The following is a 22,283-nucleotide window of genomic DNA, read 5'->3' as shown; positions in this document are numbered from 1 at the left end:
CTCAGAGAACTTACAGAGTAAATAGTTAACCTTCACACATGAGAGGAAGCAAGAAGCAAGACAAGAAATGACTATATGAGCTTCATCCACAACAAATTTGTTCTGTTCTCCTTCAGCTCTGCCATAATCATGGCCAAACAGCACTATTTCTTCAATTTCATTGATGAACATGTGCACAGTCTCCATCACCTATTTTGCCACCATCTACTTCCTCTCACATAAACAGAACTTTTTTCCCCATCAGAAAATTTCTGAAATTTTTTTTAGCACTTCCTGATCAGCTCCAATTAGTACACAGTTTTAACTACACTAATACATACTACTATTTCCATAGGAGCACTGCCTCATTCCACGCACAGAATGGTGCTCTGGAAATGAGGCACTTCTACTGTCACTCTTCAAAGACTGGACCCAGGCCTCTTCCATGGCAAAACGTATAAAATATGTGGACAGATTGTGCTTGCCCTTAATTTGGGTGCCCAGTGATGGGGAGGATGTAAGAAGTTTCTTCCCAAATTTGCAGGGCCTGAATAAAGGCAAGATAAAATTGAGTAATCTTAGCTGGAAATTAAGACCTTTTATTGTTGGAGAATATCAAATAAACTCAGGGGACAAAAAGAAACCCCACTAGAAGCAGAATGACATAATAAGCAAGAGGGAAATATGGGAGCCAGCAACAGAGATAGAAATAAATGACAGAAATGTTGTCAAAATATTCTTTGGTGTTAAAAAAACACAGTCTCCGTGACAATATATAAATGGTCTTCTTCCTTGTCCCAAATCCTTTCTATTTAATTTCTGTATGCTGTGAAAGTACAGCAGCACTGTGGTATTAATAAATATTTAATTTTGACTGTAAGTAGTCAAGTCTTTGAAAAGAAAAATTAAAACCTTTAGAGTACCCTATGGATTCTATACTTTAGGCAACTGCAAAAATACCAACACATTACTAGAACAAAATCTATATCCCTTATCTATAGTCTGATAGGCTTAAAATCTAATTCTATCCTTATTACTGAATAGCAAAATTACTAATCCCTAAATTACAGTGAGCCACGCGAGTCATTTTTTGATGGGACTGCTAGAGGCTTAAGAGACTGTTCATTGTGAATAAGGGTGGCAGAATTTAATTTCATGTGAATAGTTCAATTCAGTAAACAAGTACAGTGCACTTAATTTTTATTATTAGAAGGCTGGCAGCAAGAGCAAACCTAGAAACCATTCAGGCCTTATATACTTATATTGAAAACATTAGTCTCAATTTAAATTTTTAAAGAGAGTGAACATGTAAGAGAAAGTGCTGAAGAATTTAGAAGCTTTCAATGCCAGATCCTCAGCTAGTGCATGTCAATGTAGTTCCACTAAAGGCAATGGATTCATGCTGATCTACATCGTTAAGAACCTGGCCTTTAATATCTGTCAATAACAATCTTAGCTAAAATCAAAAAAGTGAAAAAAAAGTGCTTGCAATAGTTTTATTGAGAAAAGTGTAAATACAGTGCAGTTACACTGCTTCTTCCAATTGTTCTAACGTACCATGTACCCTAAGGAATCACCAGGCATATAATACTTTTTAGTGAACTGCAAACAGCAGCAGCAATTTGTATCTTGTTTATTTTATGAAATGTTCTGTTCAGAATCTGGAACAAGTATAGCACAATCTTTACTGTGCACAATTAAGTTAATGTATTCTAATAAAATTAAGTAAATAACCATTGTTACACGACAGTTACCCATATATGCGTTATGCACTGGCCTATATTCTGGAGTTTATGGAACTAGGCTTATTTAAATAGGGCTACCATATGTCCGGATTTCCCCAGACATGTCCGGCTTTTCGGTCTATAAATAGCCGTCCGGGGGGGATTTTTAAAAATCTAAAAATGTCCGGGATTTCCCGCCCCGGTCGGCTATTTATAGACAGAAAAGCGGCGGCCAAGCGCCACTGGGCACCCAAAGCCCCTTCCCGGCTCCCCCCATCCCCTGCAGCCTTACCATGTTGTCCGGCCCTGCAGCTGTTTTCCCCCTCCTCCACCCCCCTGAACACTCCGCCCCCCTCCTCCTCCCCCTCCCCTGCTTCCCACGAATCAGATCTTCGCGGGAAGTCTGAAAAGAAGCAGGGGCAAGCGGGAGGCAGCAGTAGGTAAGCTGGGGTGGGGGGTGGGGCGCAAGGAGGAGAGCTCTGGGGAGGCGAGGCCCTGGCCGAGCGGCTCTCTCCGGCCCGGGCCGAGCGGCGCCCGGTGGCTCCAGCCCGGCTCAGGCCCCAGGGTGGCGGCCCCAGTGCGGCGCCGGCCGAGAGCTCGGGCCCCAGCAGCACCGACCCGGCTCAGGCGGCTCGGGCCCCAGCAGCGCCGGCCCCGGCTCCAGGAGGGGGCAGTCAGGGGATAAGGAGCGGGGGGGGGGGGGATTGGAGGTTCTGAGGGGGGCAATCAGGGACTGGGAAGTGGGAGGGAGTGGATGGGGGCGGGGCAGGGGCGGGGCTAGAGCGGGGCTCCTCCCCCCCAGTGTCCTCTTTTTTGCTTGTGGAAATATGGTAACCCTAATTTAAACAGTTCTTCCTAAGAGCTAAATTGTGATTATTTTACTAACACAAGTAGTTCCAAGAAATTTAATAAGATTACTCATCGGAGTGAGGAGATCACAATTTGGTCCTGGGTATTTTCACCCCTATAATAAAGCTATATACTGTAGCTCTAGAAAGAGATGGTTTCATTGAGATTTCACTTCTCTATATTCAACGAGAAATAAACAGTTTGCCATTCGTCAAATATATCTAAATAAGACTGAGCAGATTAAAAAATCCCTAAAGAAGTATATTTTCTTTACTTTTGTTAATTATGCCTCTTGTGGACCATGTGACCTCAAGAGCACTATTAGTGTTTCTAAGTCAATCAACTCAGAAAATATCCTTCAGAAAGTTTGGATCTAATTACTGCAGCATGCAAAGGTGGCCCATTTGCTGAGTCTAAAGTTCTAATATAATCCTCCAGTTAGTCTCATGATTCAGCAACCGCAGTGCTCATTGCTGGTGCTGCAGCTGACAGTTGCTCGAGTCTGTGTAAAAGCCAGAAGGGATTGTTTTCTTGCTTCCTTTAGCATTTTTACCTGCTCTCCTGAGTAATGTCTTAACAAAACTAAGCAATTCCCTTGATATACTGCATGAAATTATTTTTTCCAACGAACAGAGTATAAATTGATACATGAGAATAAAAGCTACTATATTTGAACTCTACTTAAGATCCCCAATGAGGAGATCAGATTAAGCAAATGGACATACAGCAACTGGACAAATAGCAACCACATAAAGGGTGAAATTCACCCTGGTTTTGAGGGCGTAAAAGTAAGATTCACATGTTGTGCTATCCTTCTGGCCCTCTGAACAGAGACAAGTTTCATGAATATAGGGTTATCATATGTCCGTTTTTTCCCGGACATGTCCGGCTTTTCGGCACTCAAACCCCCGTCTGGGGGGAATTGCCAAAAAGCCGAACATGTCCGGGAAAATGCCGGCCAGGCACTTCCCCTCCCGCGGCGGCTCTGCTCCTCCCCTGACTCTTCAGCTCTGTTTAAGAGCCGAGCTGCCCGAGCGCTATGGGCTTCAGGCAGCCCCCTTGCCTCCGGACCCCAGCCGCCGGCCAGGCACTTCCCCTCCCGGGCTCCGGCGGCGCAGGGTCCGGAGGCATGGGGGCTGCCCGAAGCCGGTAGCGCTCGGGCAGCCCGGCTCTTAAACAGAGCCGAAGAGTCAGGGGAGGAGCAGAGCCTTAAACAGAGCCGAAGAGTCAGGGGAGGAGCAGAGCCTCCGCGAGGCTCTGCTCCTCCCCTGACTCTTCGGCTCTGTTTAAGAGCCGGGCTGCCCGAGCGCTACCGGCTTCGGGCAGCCCCCTTGCCTCCGGACCCTGCGCCGCCGGAGCCCGGGACGGCGCAGGGTCCGGAAGCAAGGGGGCTGCCTGAAGCCCAAGCGCTACCGGCTTCACGGTTTGCCGGGCAGCCTCCAGACCCTGCGCCCCCGGCTGGGCACTTCCCCTCCCGGGCTCCAGCTGCGCTGGGGAAGCGCCGGCCGGGGGTGCAGGGTCTGGGGACTGCCCGGCAAACCGTGAAGCCGGTAGCGCTCGGGCAGCCCCTTCCGCGTGGCTGGGAGTGGGAGGGAGGAGGGGGCGGAGTTAGGGCGGGGAAGGGGCGGAGTTGGGGCGGGCTGGGGTGGGAAATGGGCGTGGCCAGGACCCCATGGAGGGTCCTCTTTTTTTATTTGTTAAGTATGGTAACCCTAATGAATAGTGACTTGCAACTTCTACTATACTCTGGCATTTATAGCGATTTTAAAAGTCTAAGAGCTCAGTTAACTTAAACAAAGACATTCTTGCCTTAACATTTATTTTATATCCGTCCTTTCTCTCTGCTATTCTACATCCCAGTAATATAGTAATCATCCCTTGTGCTATCTAAATCAAACAAAAACATACTTATTTTTGTTCCCCTGTCTCCTCAAAGGACTAGCTCATGAAATCCTCTCTCTCAGGGGCAAAATTTATCTCTGTCCAAAGCCTATGCACTGCTTAAATTCTACTTTAGCTCTAATTTGAGAACTTAAGTAGTGCATAGGCTTTCTGCTGACATTCTGAAGAGGGGTGAATTTCACTCAGTATTTTTTTTTTCTGATTCGTGGTTTTATAAAAACTCTTGCAAAGAAAAGCCATTGCAAGTGTGTTTACTGACTTCCCATTATAACTTAGCCTTGCACTTTATGCAAAGTGTTATGTTTATGCGAAGTAAATGTTTAATGAAGAATTTGGTGATTGTGTCCTCTAGTGTGGGAGCAACTGAAAAAATTATACTTTAGAAACTGTAGCTTTCATCTTTGGCACTTTCATTTGCAGCTAATTGCCCACACATATTACAATTTTTCTCCTGTCATCTGCTGAAGAATCTTCATCAACTAGACGAGATCACAATTCCTTGATATATGTGGTAAATGCCTTTTGATATTTGATAAATATTGTAAACAACACAGAAAGTTTGTGTTTTACTGCATTATCATTGTATGGGGGGAGGGGAGAATAAGTCTCTCTTATTTAATATATATATAGTACCTTAGAAAATTGTGGTTTTCCATCTTCATAGTGAATCTCCACATAATCAGAGGATAACAAATCACTGTAAAAAAAAACAAAAAAGAAAGATTTTGTATGGTATTTCTTAAAAACGGAAACAAAAAATGTAGATGTAATCACTGTAATTTTATCATTTTAGCTGAAATCCTTGAATCATTTTTTTCTAACCTAGTAAATTAAAAGAATCAAGAAAGCTGTCTCCAGAAAATGGCTTGCTGTTGCATTTTGAGGCAAGAAAGACTTTAGACTTTGGGGAATTTCACTCACTGGCTGAATTTCCATTATGTTAGTCTTACATTAGTACGATTTAATTTGCTTTTAATGTATACAGTAATTAAAATGAATATAAATTGACTCTATGAGTTTTGTTTCCACTGGATCTAACTGACCAATGTATGGTTAGTTTCATTATTGTTTTCAAATAAGTATTATATTTATTATTCATATCAAAGTAACACACAGACACAGTGCCTGTCCCAAGAGCTTGAAGTCTATAGAGAGAAAAAACATATTATTGATTATCTATTAACCTTAATCATCCCTCTTCCTATCTATTATATTAGTTCTTTACTCAACATTCATCTACAAACTCAAACTATTTTAGTAACACTTTTAACATTTCTTTTCAAAGCCTCTAATATCTTGGCAGGACTCAACTCAACTCAATCTCACCCTTTATCCTTCCCACACTTCCTTGCCTGAAAACTCCTTCTCCCTCTGCAAAAGTCCCCATTCTGTCAAAGAGATGAGAAAAAAAAAAAAAAAAAACACAGCCCTAATACTAGAGGGGATCCTGGGTATAGTGGAAACATGCTGGCTACTCCGACAGCTGAAGACTCAGCACTTGGGTGCCAGAGGGCTGGCTCCACTCATGGAAAGAGGGGCTTCTGCTTTATGTAGTGTTTGGGGAGTGGGAGTGGCATTGGTCCTGGTGTTCCCAGATTGCCTGCTGCCACTGCCCAGCAGATAAGCAGGGAACCATAAATGGGAATTCTCCTATCCCCACTAGTCTTTGTCTCGGTCTCTACATATCTGGGACCATTTCAATGCCCCAACCACGATGAGCTAGAGCTCAATCCAACAAGACTTTGGGCACTTTGGCCCTGATAAAGTAAAGCACTTAAACATACGTTTATAACACTTCTCACATGCTCAGTTATGCAAATTACGTGAAACAGTGCATCATATTGATGGACAGCATCCTGATCATCTTGCACTGTCTCCCAGTGCTAGCATCTCCCCAATGCTTGGCACATGTTCCTGCCTCACTGTGCCAGCCAACACAGGCAAACAGCCTAGATAGTATCTGAGTAGTGTATCTTACTAGTGCTGGTGGGACATCAATATGCACTGCAACCTTTTTGAATCACTATGGAGAGGCTTCAACATAACTGTCTCTAGCAGTTTGTGGTCTGATTGTACTATTTTACAGGGTGACCATATTGGTAGAATCACTCTACCCCAACATCGCAGCCAATAATTCTTTTTCTAATTGGATGTACCCTTGTTCAGTTTCTACCAAAACTCTACTGGTGTATGCAATCAGCAGCTTCTGCAACAGAGCTACCCTCAGTCCCTTCTTGGATGTATCACATTGTAGTGTCATTTGTTCTCCAAACTGGTAGTATTTTAACTTAGGGCATCTGTAATAAGTTTTTGCTTTCTTTCAAACGCTTGCTGTTATAGCACTGACCAGTCTCATTCCACATTCTGCCTTGAACGTTGATCTATGGGCTCTGTCACTGCTGCCAAATGAGGACAGAATTTAGATAGGAAGTTTAATTACTACTCTCAGTTACGTCAGGGTGAGGCAGGTACTTGATCCAAATATAGAGGAAGACCAAAAGGTGCCCCTTACTCCACCTGCCTCTCCTAAGCACAGCTCACTGGAATGCAGAATCTGGTCATCATCTGGGCCTACTGGCCAGAGCACTCTCTTCGCACAGGATACATATGCAAAGGCATATAAATTCAGTTTGTAGTGTCTCAGAAACATAATAAATGAGGCCCAAACTGCAACTCTGCAGATTTTCTCTACCAAAGAATGTGTCCATTTCAGATGTTTTGGATCTGGGCAACATGAAGGGAAGACACATTCTTGGCAAGTATGAAAGGACCTTGACTATAAGCCAGGGAGTATTATCTTTTCATCATGTAATACACAGAGTACTGTTCTTCACATATTCTACTAGCAGAGGTGGTGATGACTATGAAGCAGATTTTGTTACAAAGAAAAGCATGGATCTATTGAATTCTAGGGCTCAACAGGAAGAGCAGTATATGCCTGAATCACATGATTCAGGCCCCATCCAAGAAAGATCAAGACATGATTCCTAATCCTGAAAGACTCCTCCTCCTTTAGTGCCATGAATAGAATGTAAATGCTTCATATCCTACAGTAGAACCTCAGAGTTACAAACAACAGAGTTACGAACTGACCAGTCAACCACACACCTCATTTGGAACTAGAAGTACGCAATTAGGCAGCAGCAGAGACAAAAACAAACAAACAAAAAATTAACCAAATACAATATACGGTTAAACATAAACTACTAAAAAAAGGGGGGGGGGGCAGCATTTTTCTTCTGCAAAGTAAAGTTTCAAAACTGCATTAAGTTAATGTTCAGTTGTAAACATTTCAAAGAACAACCATAACGTTTTGTTCAGAGTTATGAACATTTCAGAGTTATGAACAACCACCATTCCCGAGGTGGTCGTAACTCTGAGGTTCTACTGTACTCTGAAAGGCCAGAAGGGCTGTCCTCAATGCTAAGAAATGTACGTGTTTCCTATCTGAGCTGTACCAAGTTCTCTCAGCTATAAGGTGTTCCTGATCACATCCATTTTGGTGATTTTTTTATTTGGAATAATGAATTCTGTCTTTACAGTCAGACTGGATTTCTAGAACTACCATTTAATGGAATATCAAACTGTTGGGAACCCAAACCCTCCCATCCATTACATTTGGAGAGTAATTCTAGACCTGGAGCATAAACCTCATCAGTTTCCTCATATGCAAACTGATCTCAGGAAGTAATCCTGTGCACAAGACTATGAGACTTGCCATTTGGAAAGCCAGCCTAATGGGAAGTGCTCCTGAAGCTTTGGTTGAATCAAGTGCGAATCTTGTTGATTGTCTTCTCTGTGTCATGATCCAAGGCCTTGAACCCAAGTCCGCAGGGTTCACAGAAGCAGCCATGCTCCAATCCTTCACTTGGCCTGACTACTGCTTACCCAGGACCCAGAGGATCCTTCTGTGGATCATTCGAATGGGCCCTCCACCTCTAGGCAGATAATCAATCACTGCAGGCCCAAGCTGCACAGCTGATGGGGGAAACCAGCAGCAGCAGGAGCAAGTGAAGCAGCTTAGTCCTGAGAATGCTGTGCTGCAACCACCACCTGCAGTGCCCTGCCCTGAACAGGAGCCTGAGAAACCCTTGCCTGAAAGGTTCGATGGGAACTGCTGGTGGTTCTGAGGCTTCATGAACCAATGCCACATTCTGTTCCTGATTTATACCTCTGACCAGTTCAAGGTGACCTTAGTAATCAGCCTACTGACAGGAGATATTTTAGACTGACTCTGCTGGAAGGCCATAGCCCAGCCCAGGGCTTTCTTCAGTCGATATCAACCATCTTATGTGCCCCACAATAGAAACTGTTGTTGCTTTCTGCCAGGTGTGTGCTCACACCAAGATCCCATTCCAGAAACCCTGAGGAAACACTTTCTCGGTCCTGGGAGGCCATTTCCTTTGATTTTCTGGTGAAACTACCAAAATCCAGTGATTTCACAACCATCCTGACAGTAGTGGATTGCTTTTAGAAAATCGCTCACTTCATTCCCTTGCATGGGATTCCCCTCCACTGGGAAAACTGCTCGGCTCCGGATAAACAAAGCAGTCTATCTTCATGGCCTCTCGGATCATTTCATCTCTAGGGCCCTACCATGAAAAAACACAGAATGAACAATGAAATCTGGTCTCCCTCATGAAATCTGGCTATTGTAGGAGGGCCGCAGTATTAACACCCTTACTTCTGAAGGCAGCACAGAGCGGGCAGCTGGAGAGCAGTGATTTCTGGCCAGACGCACAGCTCTAAAGGCAGTGCCACCAGCAGCAGCAGCACAGAAGCGAGGGTGGCATGGTATTGGGGGGTCATCACTTTTGTGGGGGCATGGCTGGCCTTATGGATGGGCAACCGCCCAAAGCGCTGTGGTCGGGGGGTGCTGTGATAACGTCCCCCTGCACAGCCAGCCCCAGGCTCCTTTAGCCCCCAAGTGCTGAGCCTGGAGCTGGGGACAGAATGGGCTGGGGCACCCCAGCTGGGGGCTCCTTCTGTCCGCTGGGCTCTAGCCGCTAGAGGCTGGGGAGGGACAGGGCTTTCTTTTCCCCTACACAGGCCGCTCCCGGGGCCAGATTAGACCCATCTCTGGGAACTCCTCCAGCTGCAGGAAGTTTCACGGCTGCTGGCTGCAAGCCCAACTCTGAAGGCAGACTCGCCACTAGCAGAAGCGCAGAAGTAAGGATGGCAATACCCTGACCGCCTCCAATTGCCTTGCGATACACATACCCCCACGATCTCCCTTTGGGTCAGGACCCCCACAGTTATAACACAGTGAAATTTCAGATTTAAATATCTGAAAACATGAAATGTAATTTTTTTAAAATCCTAGGACTGTGAAATTTACCAAAATGAACCGTGAATTTGGTAGGGCCCTAGTCATCTCTGATTGGGATCCCTAGTTCACTACCTGCTTCTGGCACAAGGCTCTGTGCCTATTAATTGTCTACATGCACCTGTCCTCTGCCTACCACCCTCAGTTGAATTGCCAAATGGAATGAATCAACCAGATGCCAGAGCAATACTTATGATGCTACACTAACCATCACCAGGATGACTGGTCTTATCAGTATTATCACATGCCAAGTTCTCATAGAATAATGCAGACCACGCATCCACAGGCCACAGCCCCTTCTTTGTCAACTATAGGTACCACCCTCAATTTCATCCACAATTACCGACCTCCTTCCCTAATCCATCAGCCTTTGACCTATACAACACATCCAAGAAGAGGTGAAAGGACACCCTGAGAAGGCAAAGAAGGACTACAAAAAGCATGCAGACAATGATAGGCAACAAGGCCCTGTCAAGTCTGTAGGACAAAAGGTCTGGCTTTCTACAGAACACCTCTGTACAGACAGACCCTCTTGGAAACTAGACCACCAGTTCCTTGGCCCTCGCCAGATTCGGCGACAAATCAATCCGATCACCTTCAAGCTCTAGCTCCCTTAATCCCTTACAGTCCAACCCATATTCCATGTCTCACTCCTAAAACCCTACACTGAGAACACATTGTTCCAGAGAGCCCAATCACCACCTCCACAGGTCAGGAAGAATACATTGTCCATGAAGTTCTCGATTCTAAGGTCAAGCAGGGTAAATTGTGGTACCTGATCAACTGGGAAGGTTATGGCGCAGAGGAATGCACATGCAAGCCAGCTGAGAATATTCATGCTCCCATCCTCATTCATAGAAGCACCCTGAGAAACCTAGGCCCAGAGGACACCCCTAGGGGAGGGGTGCTGTCATGAGCCATGGGGCCTCGAATCCAGGTCCTCAGAAGCAGCCATGCTCCAACCCTCCACTTGGTGGCCTGCTGACTACTGCTTATCCAGGACCCATGAAGCCTGGCCTCATTTTGAAACTCCATCCCTGAGGTCCTATTAGCAGAGTCCCAGAGCAGCAGATTGGTCCACTGGCCTTACGTAAGCCAGCAACAGGAACAGGAAGCTGTCCAAACCACTGGGATCCACCCTGCTCCTGCTCCCCTGGCTTGACTTCCTTGCATCCTGACCTGGCTTGATTTCTGGAATCTGATTTGTGGTTCTGATCTCCAGTTTGTCTCCTGCCTCTGACCTCCTTGTATCCTGACCCAGCCTGACTCTCAACTCCTGTTTCATGACTGTGGACTTTGCCTCTGACCACAACCCAGCTATGACACTCTGTTGGAGAAACTCCAACCTGGGATGTATATATTTTAACATCTTAATGTGCAATGGTTTTGGACCAGATTTAAACAACTCTTTACATTTACAATGAATCCAAGTTCCGGTAGGCTGACTAGCGCCCATTAAGTCACTGACTGAGGGCTATTAAGCATGTGATCATCTCCGTGAACCAAGTTCAGAAGCTGACTATGGCACTGCATTATCAGCAAGTGCAGGATAGCGTCTGCCAAGACTCCCAAGGACACTACAGCTTGGGTGGAGTTCCGGAGTATCTATTTTGTGCTTTGATTTTCTGATGAAGCGTTTGAATGGCTGTAAGTCAAGAATGGCTTAGGCTCTTCCGATTTTCTTCTGCACATTGAAAATTATGGAGCAAAGCCTTGAGAATCTCTTTTGTTTGGAAAGTAGTTCTAGGCCCCTATGCTGAGAAAACAAGCTATGTTTTGAAGAATCATCTGTTGTTTTTTACAGACTGGTGGAAATAAGAGACTAGATGAAGGTGCTGGGTTTGGCTTCAGGTAACAACCATGCGTTATGTCCAAGATCCGCTTGTCTGATACGGACATCTGGCATTCAGGTGAGAATTGTAAGACGCATCTCATGAATCTAGATCTGAGCAGAGCCTCCATCTCAGTAGATGTCATACTGATGGCTTAACAAATGTTGGAGTTGTTAGGTTTCTTTTGGCTTTCTCCAGGGTTACATGAAATAGTCTGATCCCAGTAAACTTTGAGGAACATAACATTTGCATGTAATGATTTGTAGGTTGTAATGATTTTAGTCTCTAACAGTCTACAAATTTAAGAGCAGCAGCAGCATCTGTGTTCAGTTGAGTTGCTCCAAGGAGTCAGTGAAAGGTGGCCGCCCAGTTAAGATACTATCATCCTGCCATTTAAAGTACCCTCAGGTTGTGGACATGTTCTGGCTTTTTAACTGGTAAAAAGCTCCACAAGGAGACAAAGGCATCTTTCTGGATGAAGGCAAAAATCCATCTCTTTCCAAAATAGATTCTCTTCATCCAAAAGCACATCATTGAATTTCTGCTGAACCTCCACATTTAGGATTGATTATCACACCCATGTATATCTTTCAGAATCAAGTCTCATGATACTACAATTAGAGGAGTCATCTACAATGCATTCACTGGTGATTTCCACTTCCCCACTGCTTAACTTTTGAGTTCATCACATTTCTTTATGTACAATTATCCATCTTCCACAGGTCAAACTGTTACTTGCCCACAGAAAATAGATCCCAAAGGAAGCTGACAACCAGCAGACTGGTAAATCCAGAATCCAAGGTCATTGCAGCATCTGAGTCACAGATAGTGTTGGCTCCAGCCATTGCTACCTTCATGACCAGATTTTCAAAAGGAGACTGAGAGGAATAGCCATTGGTTCTCTAAGTAGAATATATTTTATGTCAATTGTCTTAGCAATAGCCAGGGTAGTATGCAAGTGCTGTCTACCCTCCCTCATCGATTACTCCAACGGAGGGTGAACGGGCACTGCTGCTCTACTTTCAGGGGAATCTCGTTCCAAGTACCTTCATAGTTGTGAGACCCTCAGCAGTTTCCAAAGTAAAAAGGGGTGACCTTATCCACTATTTTCGATACAGTATCTGATCCACAAAAACTTATCCTCTGTAACATTTATGTGCTGTAGGCTTTTGAGCCTATATAAAGGGTGGAAGAATCAAGGTTACCAAGGATTCATTAACACCAGGCTGTGTGAATTTCAATAGTGGCAAAATAGGCTCTGGTTGCATCACTTGTTCTAGCATCAGAGCTTCCTCAGTATTGCCTATTGCCTGTATACTAACTTACTGAATCAGGATCATCACAAAGATATGGGACACTACAAAAATAATCTAGTTAAACAAAGACCAGACTAGTCAATATTTGCTCCTGTCATTGGAAGTTTGAGAACTGGTCCACTGGTGCAAGTGTAACCCACTTTTAGGAAAGCCATTCTGGAATATTCATTTATTTAGCTTCCTGGACAGAGAGCAAATTCAGTCTAATTTAAAAGTGTTAAACATCAATCGCGCTGAGGCTTACACATGGTATAATAAAAAGCTTTTTCAGTAGTAGTTGGATTGCCAAGAGTACTTTCCCTGGCTTATCCAACTCTAAGCCAAATGTAAACATACCTGCACAATTTCAATTCTGGATAAGAGTCTGTGTTACAGAAGTAATATTGGCATTTCATAAACATTATGAATATATGCAATTAATTTGACTAGCCTGAAATCCAATATAAATACATAAAACAACTCTGACTCTTGCACCTGAGACTTAAAGCTTCTGTATGCAGAGGTTTATCAATTAAAAAGTACACTGCAATATTACAATTGTGTTACACATTTACTGCTTAACAATAGTTGAAGCTGATCCCAATGTAAAATCTATGAATTTCTGTTATTAAGAAGGACAGTCTCTTACCTTAGCACACAGAAATTTCTTTAAAAAATAATTATAATGTTATCTCTACAGGATACATTAACTTCATCTGCATGGTGTATAGCAATGACCATATAGGATGGGATTTTCAAAAATGTCTGAGGGTATTAGGCATCCAGTTCTCACTGACTTTCAATGGACGTTGAGTATCTGACTCCATTAGCCATTTTTGAAAATCCCGCCAGGAGTCTTTAATCTTCAAAAGAAAACTTTTCCATATCATTTTGGAGTACTGCTTCCGGACTAATTTTATATCTCATATTTGTAGATGTAATTGGACTTTGTGGCGAGGGTCTGCTTGGTCTAACTGTTGAACTTATAAATGCCACCGACTCCCGCTGGCATCCTACCTTTACCTGCTATGCTGCTGCTGCTTCAGATCAAACTGACCTGAGCACCACTAACAAAGTGGGTTTAATAATTTCTCTGAACCCTTTTTCTCACTACATAACTCAAATGGTAAAACAGAATGATACAAAGTGAAAATTTTGCATAAGGAAACAAAGGATCAGGCCACACACCCACAGAGTCATATTGAATCCATATGCATATATTAAGATTGCACAATGTAATTAGTAATTACACAGAAAAAAAACTACATAAAAAGAATGTTAAGGTTGCAAAGTCAAGTACTCAAAAGGTAGAAAATGTCTGAATTGAGGTCGCTCATGCAGCCTTAAGGGAGCCATGTTAACGCTCCACAGGCGACCATAGTTCTGGCATTTTCTTCAACTTTAAAACTATTCTTTTTAATGGAGGCGCATATGTGTGTATAAACACATGCACAATTTCCTTGGGTTTTAGAATAACAAACTGAAAAAACAAATTATATCATGTGGCAGTGACACCCAGATAGGCCATCATCATGGTTGTAACCTTCAAAGCCACCACACAGACTTCTGTCACTTGAACTAATGGAGTAACTGACAACATCCTCTATGTGGAGCAGCCACCAGAGGCGAAGAGACACTTGCTTTGCTGGGGATTTCACAGATATTTGCTGATAACACAAATGTTGAGACTGAAGATTCTTTGATTCATTACTGTCTCTATGGGGAGTATAATCTAAATGGTTACAGACCCTTTTGCCCATTCCCCTCAAGCCTGATCCCTTCTACTCTCATTCCCTCCAGCCTGTCCCTGCCTCAGTCCTGTCTTCCCCCAGCCCCCAACCAACTCCTACTTCCAGCCTATTCATGTAGACAGTCCCAGTCTCCATTTCTCTGGACTCTTCATCACAGTCAGTCTTACTGCCCATCTGAGTCCCAGTCTTCCCCACTACCCTAGCTCCCAGTCCTACTTTCCCTCCATAAGCTCCTCATCCGAGTCGCCCTGACCAGTGAGCCCCAAACCTTCCACCAGCCTTCTCATTCCATCTCAGTCTTTCCATCCACCCACACTCTTCCTAGTCTGAGACTTCCTCCTCAGACTCCAAAGTTTCAAAAATAAATTATGCTTCAAAATCAAGCAGGAAAAATTTCACTGAAAAGTAAAAAGGTTGGGAAAATTATGAATACGTGAAATCAGTGAGTTAGAACTTTTTGCCACCTTAATTGTAAGAATCACTCTGGTCACAACCACATTTGGCAACAATTCAGGAGATGTATGTAGACTGATTCCAGAACAGAAGAGAGAACATTAATGTGATGTCTTGTACCCAAACCAAACTGCAATCCAAATTCAGATTGGATGAATGAAGTAACGAGAGTGAGGAAGAGTTTAATTGCCCTGAACTTTTCCATATTCCTTGGACTTGTCCAGTTTGATTTCTGAGTCTTGTTCTGACTTGTGCTATCTTGCCTCACTACATCTTCTTTCTACCATATTTTATTAAATCACAAGACTTTGCCTTATAAACAATAAGCAAAATTAATTTGAAGAAACTAAAGATGGAGCCAGTAACAAGACAGGCAATATCTGTGACTTATTTGTGTTTCATATTCTTTAAATTATGTTTATCTTAGGTACTAATAAATCAACTGATTGCTTGTGTATTTTGTACATGTTTCAAACTCAACACTAACGACAGGGCAGCCGGTTGTGAATTGCTTAAATGTTGTGAATTACTAAGTAAGCAAACAAAAAACAGTTCGAACCAGGGATGTAAAAGGTTAACTGGTAAGCATAGTCTTACTGGTTAATTGACTTAACAGTTAACCCCCACGCCAGCATGAGTGGGTTCAGCCATGGTGCTCAGCTGGAGTGGGCCCAGCCCCAGTTGCGCCAGCCAGATGGGCCCCAGCCACTTAAACAGTTAGCCATTTAAACAACATTTTTAATCATTTAAACTCTTAACTTTTTTAACAGTATTTACATCCCTAGTTAGAACCAAGGATAATTCATCACAAAATATGTTTTGTTGACTTGACAACAGGAGCTTCACCAATATATCACACTAAAAAGTGAAGTAAGTAATGAGACCCTGCTATCAAATTTTGATAATAGAGCTTTAAGTGGAGGGAGCCAGAACCAGATCCTGATCCCAATATAAACATTTTGTGCCACTCTGGCAGCACCAGCCACCCTTATAACTGACTTAAATGGCTACGTGGGGGTTCTCCTAAGTATGGCTAAATTCCTGGGTGTGGAGATGTGTAGCCAGTCCTAACCAATCCCTCCCAGCTCTAGCATAAGTGATGTGGTGGGGCCTGCCAGGTCATGGGACGTGGCCAAAGTGATGATGTACTCTGGTACTTACAGCTGTGGAATGTCCCTTTGGTGGCTATTTAAACTGGGTGTAATTTAGAACAGCCCTGAGTTACTCAGTCCTGATCTGATTAACTTCTATAGCTTAAAAAAAAAAAAGTTCTCAAGCAGAAAGACTCTCTGTAGCCTAGTCTATTATTATCATTCCCAACTATACCCAGGTATAAACTTGGCTGAAATTAGATTGTTCTTCTTGAAGTTTATTACTGAACTATGCTTCCACTATGTATTTATAGTCATCTCAATTTTGGTTGCTGCCTTTGAAGCTACTCTGACAAGAATATCATCCAGGAATAGTACTGCAGACAAATTCCTTGTGTTCTCAAACAATAATCAACATGAGTATTATTTTCATATATTCTATGCAAGTTGTTTATAGGCCAAATGGTGGTGTTTTGTATTAAAACTGTGGGTTTAAAAAAAGCAAACGTAAGAAATTACTGGAGACAGGGATTAACTGAAATCTCCAGATAACTTTTACTAGATCTGTGAAGTCCCTTAGTATTATTAGTATTATTACTGTTCATATGAATGATGCTTCCCTATAGAAGCCTGCATAAATGGTACATCCATTTAAAATCCCTTAAGATCTAGTACTGCTCTGATTCTTTCTAATTCCAAACCACAAAAAAGCTCTCCCCCACCCCCAGCACCTTCCCCTCCCCCCCCCCCACAATTATAGGTTACCAGAATAAAGATGAGAAATAACTTCTTCCTTAGTGCCTGAACGAAAATGAAAGGAGATATGTACATCAATTCTACGGAGAATCTCACAATCTGATAAAATCCTTTATAGTATTTTTGTGGATAATGTTCTAGCCACTCTTGAATAAATCCTGATAATCTTCCCCCATTTGAGAGGAGGTACTGAGAGGGAGTCAGAGAATCATGTTTGACTTTCATGAATGAGGATGCATTGCCAGATTCTTTTCTACCTCCTGTGTGATCTCTGTTTAAAAACCAGTTTCTCCTCTGGAAAAAGCAACAGAGGGTCCTGTGGCACCTTTGAGACTAACAGAAGTACTGGGAGCATAAGCTTTTGTGGGTAAGAACCTCACTTCTTCAGATGCAAGTAATGGAAATCTCCAGAGGCAGGTATAAATCAGTATGGAGATAACAAGGTTAGTTCAATCAGGGAGGGTGAGGTGCTCTGCTAGCAGTTGAGGTGTGAACACCAAGGGAGGAGAAACTGTTTCTGTAGTTGGATAGCCATTCACAGTCTTTGTTTAATCCTGATCTGATGGTGTCAAATTTGCAAATGAACTGGAGCTCAGCAGTTTCTCTTTGGAGTCTGGTCCTGAAGTTTTTTTGCTGTAAGATGGCTACCTTAACATCTGCTATTGTGTGGCCAGGGAGGTTGAAGTGTTCTCCTACAGGTTTTTGTATATTGCCATAATATATATACCTGCCTCTGGAGATTTCCATTACTTGCATCTGAAGAAGTGAGGTTCTTACCCACGAAAGCTTATGCTCCCAGTACTTCTGTTAGTCTCAAAGGTGCCACAGGACCCTCTGTTGCTTTTTACAGATTCAGACTAACACGGCTACCCCTCTGATACTTTCTCCTCTGGAACAGTTTGGGGAGTAGGGACATGAAGACATTCATCCTTTATTTGTGCTCGATTTCCATTTTTTGAGAAGGAAGAAGCATACTTCTCAGTTATGTCAGCAGTCACATTCAAAGTGGCAGCTTGAATGGCTCTTCAGAATGCTTGAATGGTTCCTCAGCATCTCTTTAATGTGGATGTCAGCTTGCCATAGCTTCCACCATCTCCTTGTGGCAGGACTGGGAGGCCATGGACCCTGAAGAATATCTCAGTTAATCAAAGGAGCTAATCAAAAGCATCTGAAAAAATTAAACTGTCAGAGATATTTTATAATAATGAATCTTGAGCTTTCATTTTTTGCGACAAGAAGTGCCTCAATCTCACAGAACTGCTGTGGAAAAGTGACAAAACTGACGTTTTAAGAGATACTATAGCTGCCTCAAAATTGCATCTTAATTATTCCTCTACTCTTCTGTCTGCTGGATCTTTAGCAGATGGAAAAAAATTCTCTGCATGGGAATCACCTTATCTTTAGCCAGGTCTACAATTAGGCTTGGCAGGATTCGATTTAAATTGACAGATGTCAGTAAGCACTGATTTCAGCTGACATGCTGAAATCAACGAAAAAATATATACATCAGTAACAGCTGGTGTGACGGAGCCTCCCTCCAGCATCTAGCACGATTCAGGTGCCACTGGCCCTGTGGCAGCACAGAGAGCCCTCTGCAGCCCCCCTATCATGGGACTATCTGAGCGGGGCTGTGACAGTAGAGCTGCAGAGAGCTCCCTGCATGATCACCGGGCCAGTGACACTAGATCCCTGCAGGCACAAGGTGTGGGGAAGGCTGTGGTGCTTGCAGGGCAGAGCAGAGATTCCCCCTGCCAACACTGTGAGGACAACGATGGAGGGGCCACCCCACTGCTGAATGGCTCCTGCCCAAGGAGAGAGCCATTTAGCAGTGGTGTGGCCTCCCCATAAGCTAGGGACTCATGCTGCTCCTTGCAGTCCTGGCCAGGGGTCTCAGCTCTGCCCCATCAGGACCACAGCCTTGCTCCACACCTTGCGCCTGCAGGGTTCCAGTGTCACCAGCCCTCTGGCAGCACAGGGAGCCCACTGCAGCTCTGCTCACTCACTCACCAGCCAGGAGTGAAGCGATATCCCTCGGCAAACCTGGTCAGTAGCAGGGTGGCCTGCCCCACAGCCAGGGCTTGCTCTCCTCTCATGACCAGGAGTATCTGCTCCATGTGACCAGGAGCACAGCCGCCCCTGGACCTTGCACCTGGGTTTCTTGGCCCCTTGGCCCCGCACAGAGCCCCCTACAGCCCCACTATCAGGTCTGCCCTGACCCCAAACTTCCCCCTTAATTTCTTATAACTGTAAAAACTGAAATAGTTGTTAATTTAAAAAAAAAACAATATTAATGGTCAAAATTGGGAAAAAAATAAAAATAAAATCTGCCATGCCTAGCTATACCATATGTATGCACCTTTGAAATTGTGGACAATTCTGATTTATCTATTTGCATTTTATTAAATGTCATCAATGTCTGAAGGCATTAGCCTTTCTTAATATGTTCCCATTGAATACTATTTACCAAAGATTAAATAAGATGTTTATATTTACAAAAAGAAAAGAAACCTTTAATTTTTGTTTCTTTTCCTCTTCCAGGTTTGACTGAATTCCCAACATGTTCTCAATCCTATTATTATTATTTATTAGCACGGCTGTCAATTAATCACAGTTAACTCGCGATTAATCACAATTAATTTTTTTTTAGTTAATCGCAGTCTTAATCGCACTGTTAAGCAATAGAATACCAAGTGAAATATTTTGAGATGTTTTTTCTACGTTTTCAAATATATTGATTTCAATTACAACACAGAATATGAAGTGTACAGTGCTCACTTTATATTATTATTTTTATTACTAATATTTGCACTCTGAAAATGATAAAGAAATAGTATTTTTCAATTCACCTCATACAAGTACTGTAATACAATCTCTATCATGAAAGTGCAACTTACAAATGTAGATTTTTTTTTGTTATATCACTGCACTCAAAACCAAAGCAATATAAAACTTTAGAGCCTATAAGTCCACTCAGTCCTACTTCTTGTTCAGCCAATCGCGAAGACAAACAAGTTCGTTTACATGTAGGGACATAATGCTCCTTGCTTATTATTTACAATGACACCTGAAAGTGAGAACGGGCGTTCACCTGGCACTTTTGTAGCTGGCATTGCAAGGTATTTACATGCCAGATATAAAAATTCTATTAAAGCTAATGTTAAAAAAATTATATAATACACAGATTGAGAAAAGAGTCTGTACATCTGGGTATAGTGCTTAGATTATACACAAATACAAAGATTGTTTTGAAAAGTAATATGATACATAAAGTACATAATCAGCAATAACCCAAATTTAGGTGAACAGATTTAACAATACAGTTTAGATATTAGAATCCGAATACTCGGATACATCACTCATGAAAAGTTGTACAGAGATTTGGTTGTGGAAAGCAAAATATATCAATGAATGGAGATTGTCCCTCAGTAATTGAGAATTTAGGGTAGGTTGTCCATTTAGAAAATACAACCCATGAGAAAAGTATTTCAGTTACTTTCCTGACTGCGCTTCTCATCGGCACTCCAGCTCATCCCTTCTGGTATTGCCGATGTCCGGTGATGTGTTCTATGTAGATGTCCCTCGACGATCTGATGGCATCCGACACCATCAGTTGCCACATCAGCCAAGCATAGCATTGACCAATTTCGCATTCTCTCAGCACTTGCTCGTTACTGGGGTCCCATGCGCCCAAGGCTTCGATGATCAGTGCGTGCGTCTGAACCTGGTAACCCTTAGCTCTCAATGTTTCGGCCAGAGGGGCGTATTTATCCACCTTTCGAGCTTGGGCATCGTGGAAGGCTGGGGTCCTGTTCTCAAAGGGCACTGTGAAGTCCACCATGACAATCTTCTTCCGGTCCTTGTTAGTGATAACGATTTCTGGTCGCAATTGCCTGTCGGTTCCAAGGATGGCGGAGTTTACGGCAATCTTCCCAATGGGTGGCAGGATGGCTCTGACCAGTCGATCTTGGATGGCATGTGTCGCAGCTGCCAAGCTCTTGAATGGGGCTTGCAGCTACAGAGGATGTGGGGTAGCGTCTCGTTGGCATAGCCTCACTTCCTGCATCACTTGCCCTGATTCCCATTGTGGACGGCTCCATTCAGTGGGACGCAGATAAGCTGGGCCCTGTGGATGAACCTCCAGTCTGCAAATCAGGTGAAGCTACCCCTGGGGAGGAAGTACGTCACCTTGTATGCCTTGCCCTGGTCCGGCTTCCATTTCAGGTTTTCCACCTATTGGCAGCGGATGGCATCCTTCAGGGTCCTCTCCAGCATTGTTCTAGCTCTCGGAGTGATAATAGTGTGATCTGTATTCTTCACCTGTTGCACCAGGACTCCCAGCTCCTGGCGTTCCTTGCACCACGTCCAGTGGCAGCCGATAAGTTTCTCCAGTTGTTGCGCTGCGTTGCAGGCACGAGTCAAGAGCAAAGCAAAGTAGGTGGCGACATCTTGGTTGGAGGGGGTTCTGGCGATTCACTTCTTGACGGCATCCTTCAGAGCACTCTCCACGATGTTCCTCACCATGGCATCCAGGCACGTCAGAAGGCGTGAGTGATCACGGCAACTTCGCACAGATCACCCATTCGAGGGACGTTGGTGCCGCCCTGTCTGTGTGAGATGTACACCAGTTCATTGCTGGGGAAACATCCACTGCTGGATGGTGTTGTCTGCCTTGCTAAGTACCACCTTCACCACGGCAGATCCCCTCAGGACGAATGAGATATGGGGGATCAGGAAGGTGTTCAAGGCATTGATCTTCTGGTCAATTCTGGCCACACCTCGTAGGATCTCCACAATGGTATCCTCAGGTGTCTGCTGGACGCGGAAACCCATGGGCATGCTGAGATGTTGGTACACTTGCCCGTTCTCGAGGAAGATCATGGGTTCACCCTGGATCTGAAACGGCGTCTCCTGGACTGAGTCACTTCTACTGCCATCGATATAAAGGGATGCGCGCTTCCTGGCATTGAAGCAGAGTCCCATCCAGTTGGCAGCCTGGCTGGTGATGTCAAGCATCTGTTGGAGACTCTCAGGGTTGTCTGCAATCAGGACCAGATCATCTGCGTAGGCCAGGATATTCATTCTGTTGTCGTATAGATTGAAACCGCCTAGACTGCTGGAGATCACTCAAATGAGCAGCTCCATGGCTAAGTTGAAAATGATGGGGCTCAGGAGGCAGCCTTGCTTCACGCCGCTATGGATAGGAATTCCGGGCGTCTCTCCGTCCATGGAGCAGATGGTGGTGGTGCAAACTTCATACAGTTCCTGGACCAGTTGGAGAAAGTTTTCAGGTATCCCAAACTCTCGCAGCATAGCAAAAATGTGCTG

The 22,283-nt window shown here is 43.8% G+C and overlaps 1 protein-coding gene across 13 annotated transcripts in view; it reads right to left on the bottom strand.

Annotated features, from left to right (window-relative positions):
• The window catches only part of ADAM23 (ADAM metallopeptidase domain 23), a 194,049-nt gene that overhangs the window by 120,729 nt on the left and 51,037 nt on the right, over positions 1-22,283 (bottom strand). For all 13 annotated transcript variants that reach the window (XR_509333.4, XR_006176707.2, XR_010591646.1 and 10 more), the window contains exon 4: positions 5,088-5,151. Coding sequence is in view for 9 of the 13 variants with exons in the window: in XM_008172506.4 (XP_008170728.2) it covers positions 5,088-5,151 (64 nt within the window). In the remaining 4 variants the exon portion in view is untranslated. The remainder of the gene's footprint in view (positions 1-5,087; positions 5,152-22,283) is intronic.

The sequence above is a fragment of the Chrysemys picta genome, chromosome 11 (genome assembly GCF_011386835.1).
Source record: "Chrysemys picta bellii isolate R12L10 chromosome 11, ASM1138683v2, whole genome shotgun sequence".
NCBI lineage: Eukaryota > Metazoa > Chordata > Testudines > Emydidae > Chrysemys > Chrysemys picta.
The sequence above is the reverse complement of the archived record's forward strand: the minus strand, read 5'-3'. Positions and strand labels throughout refer to the sequence as shown.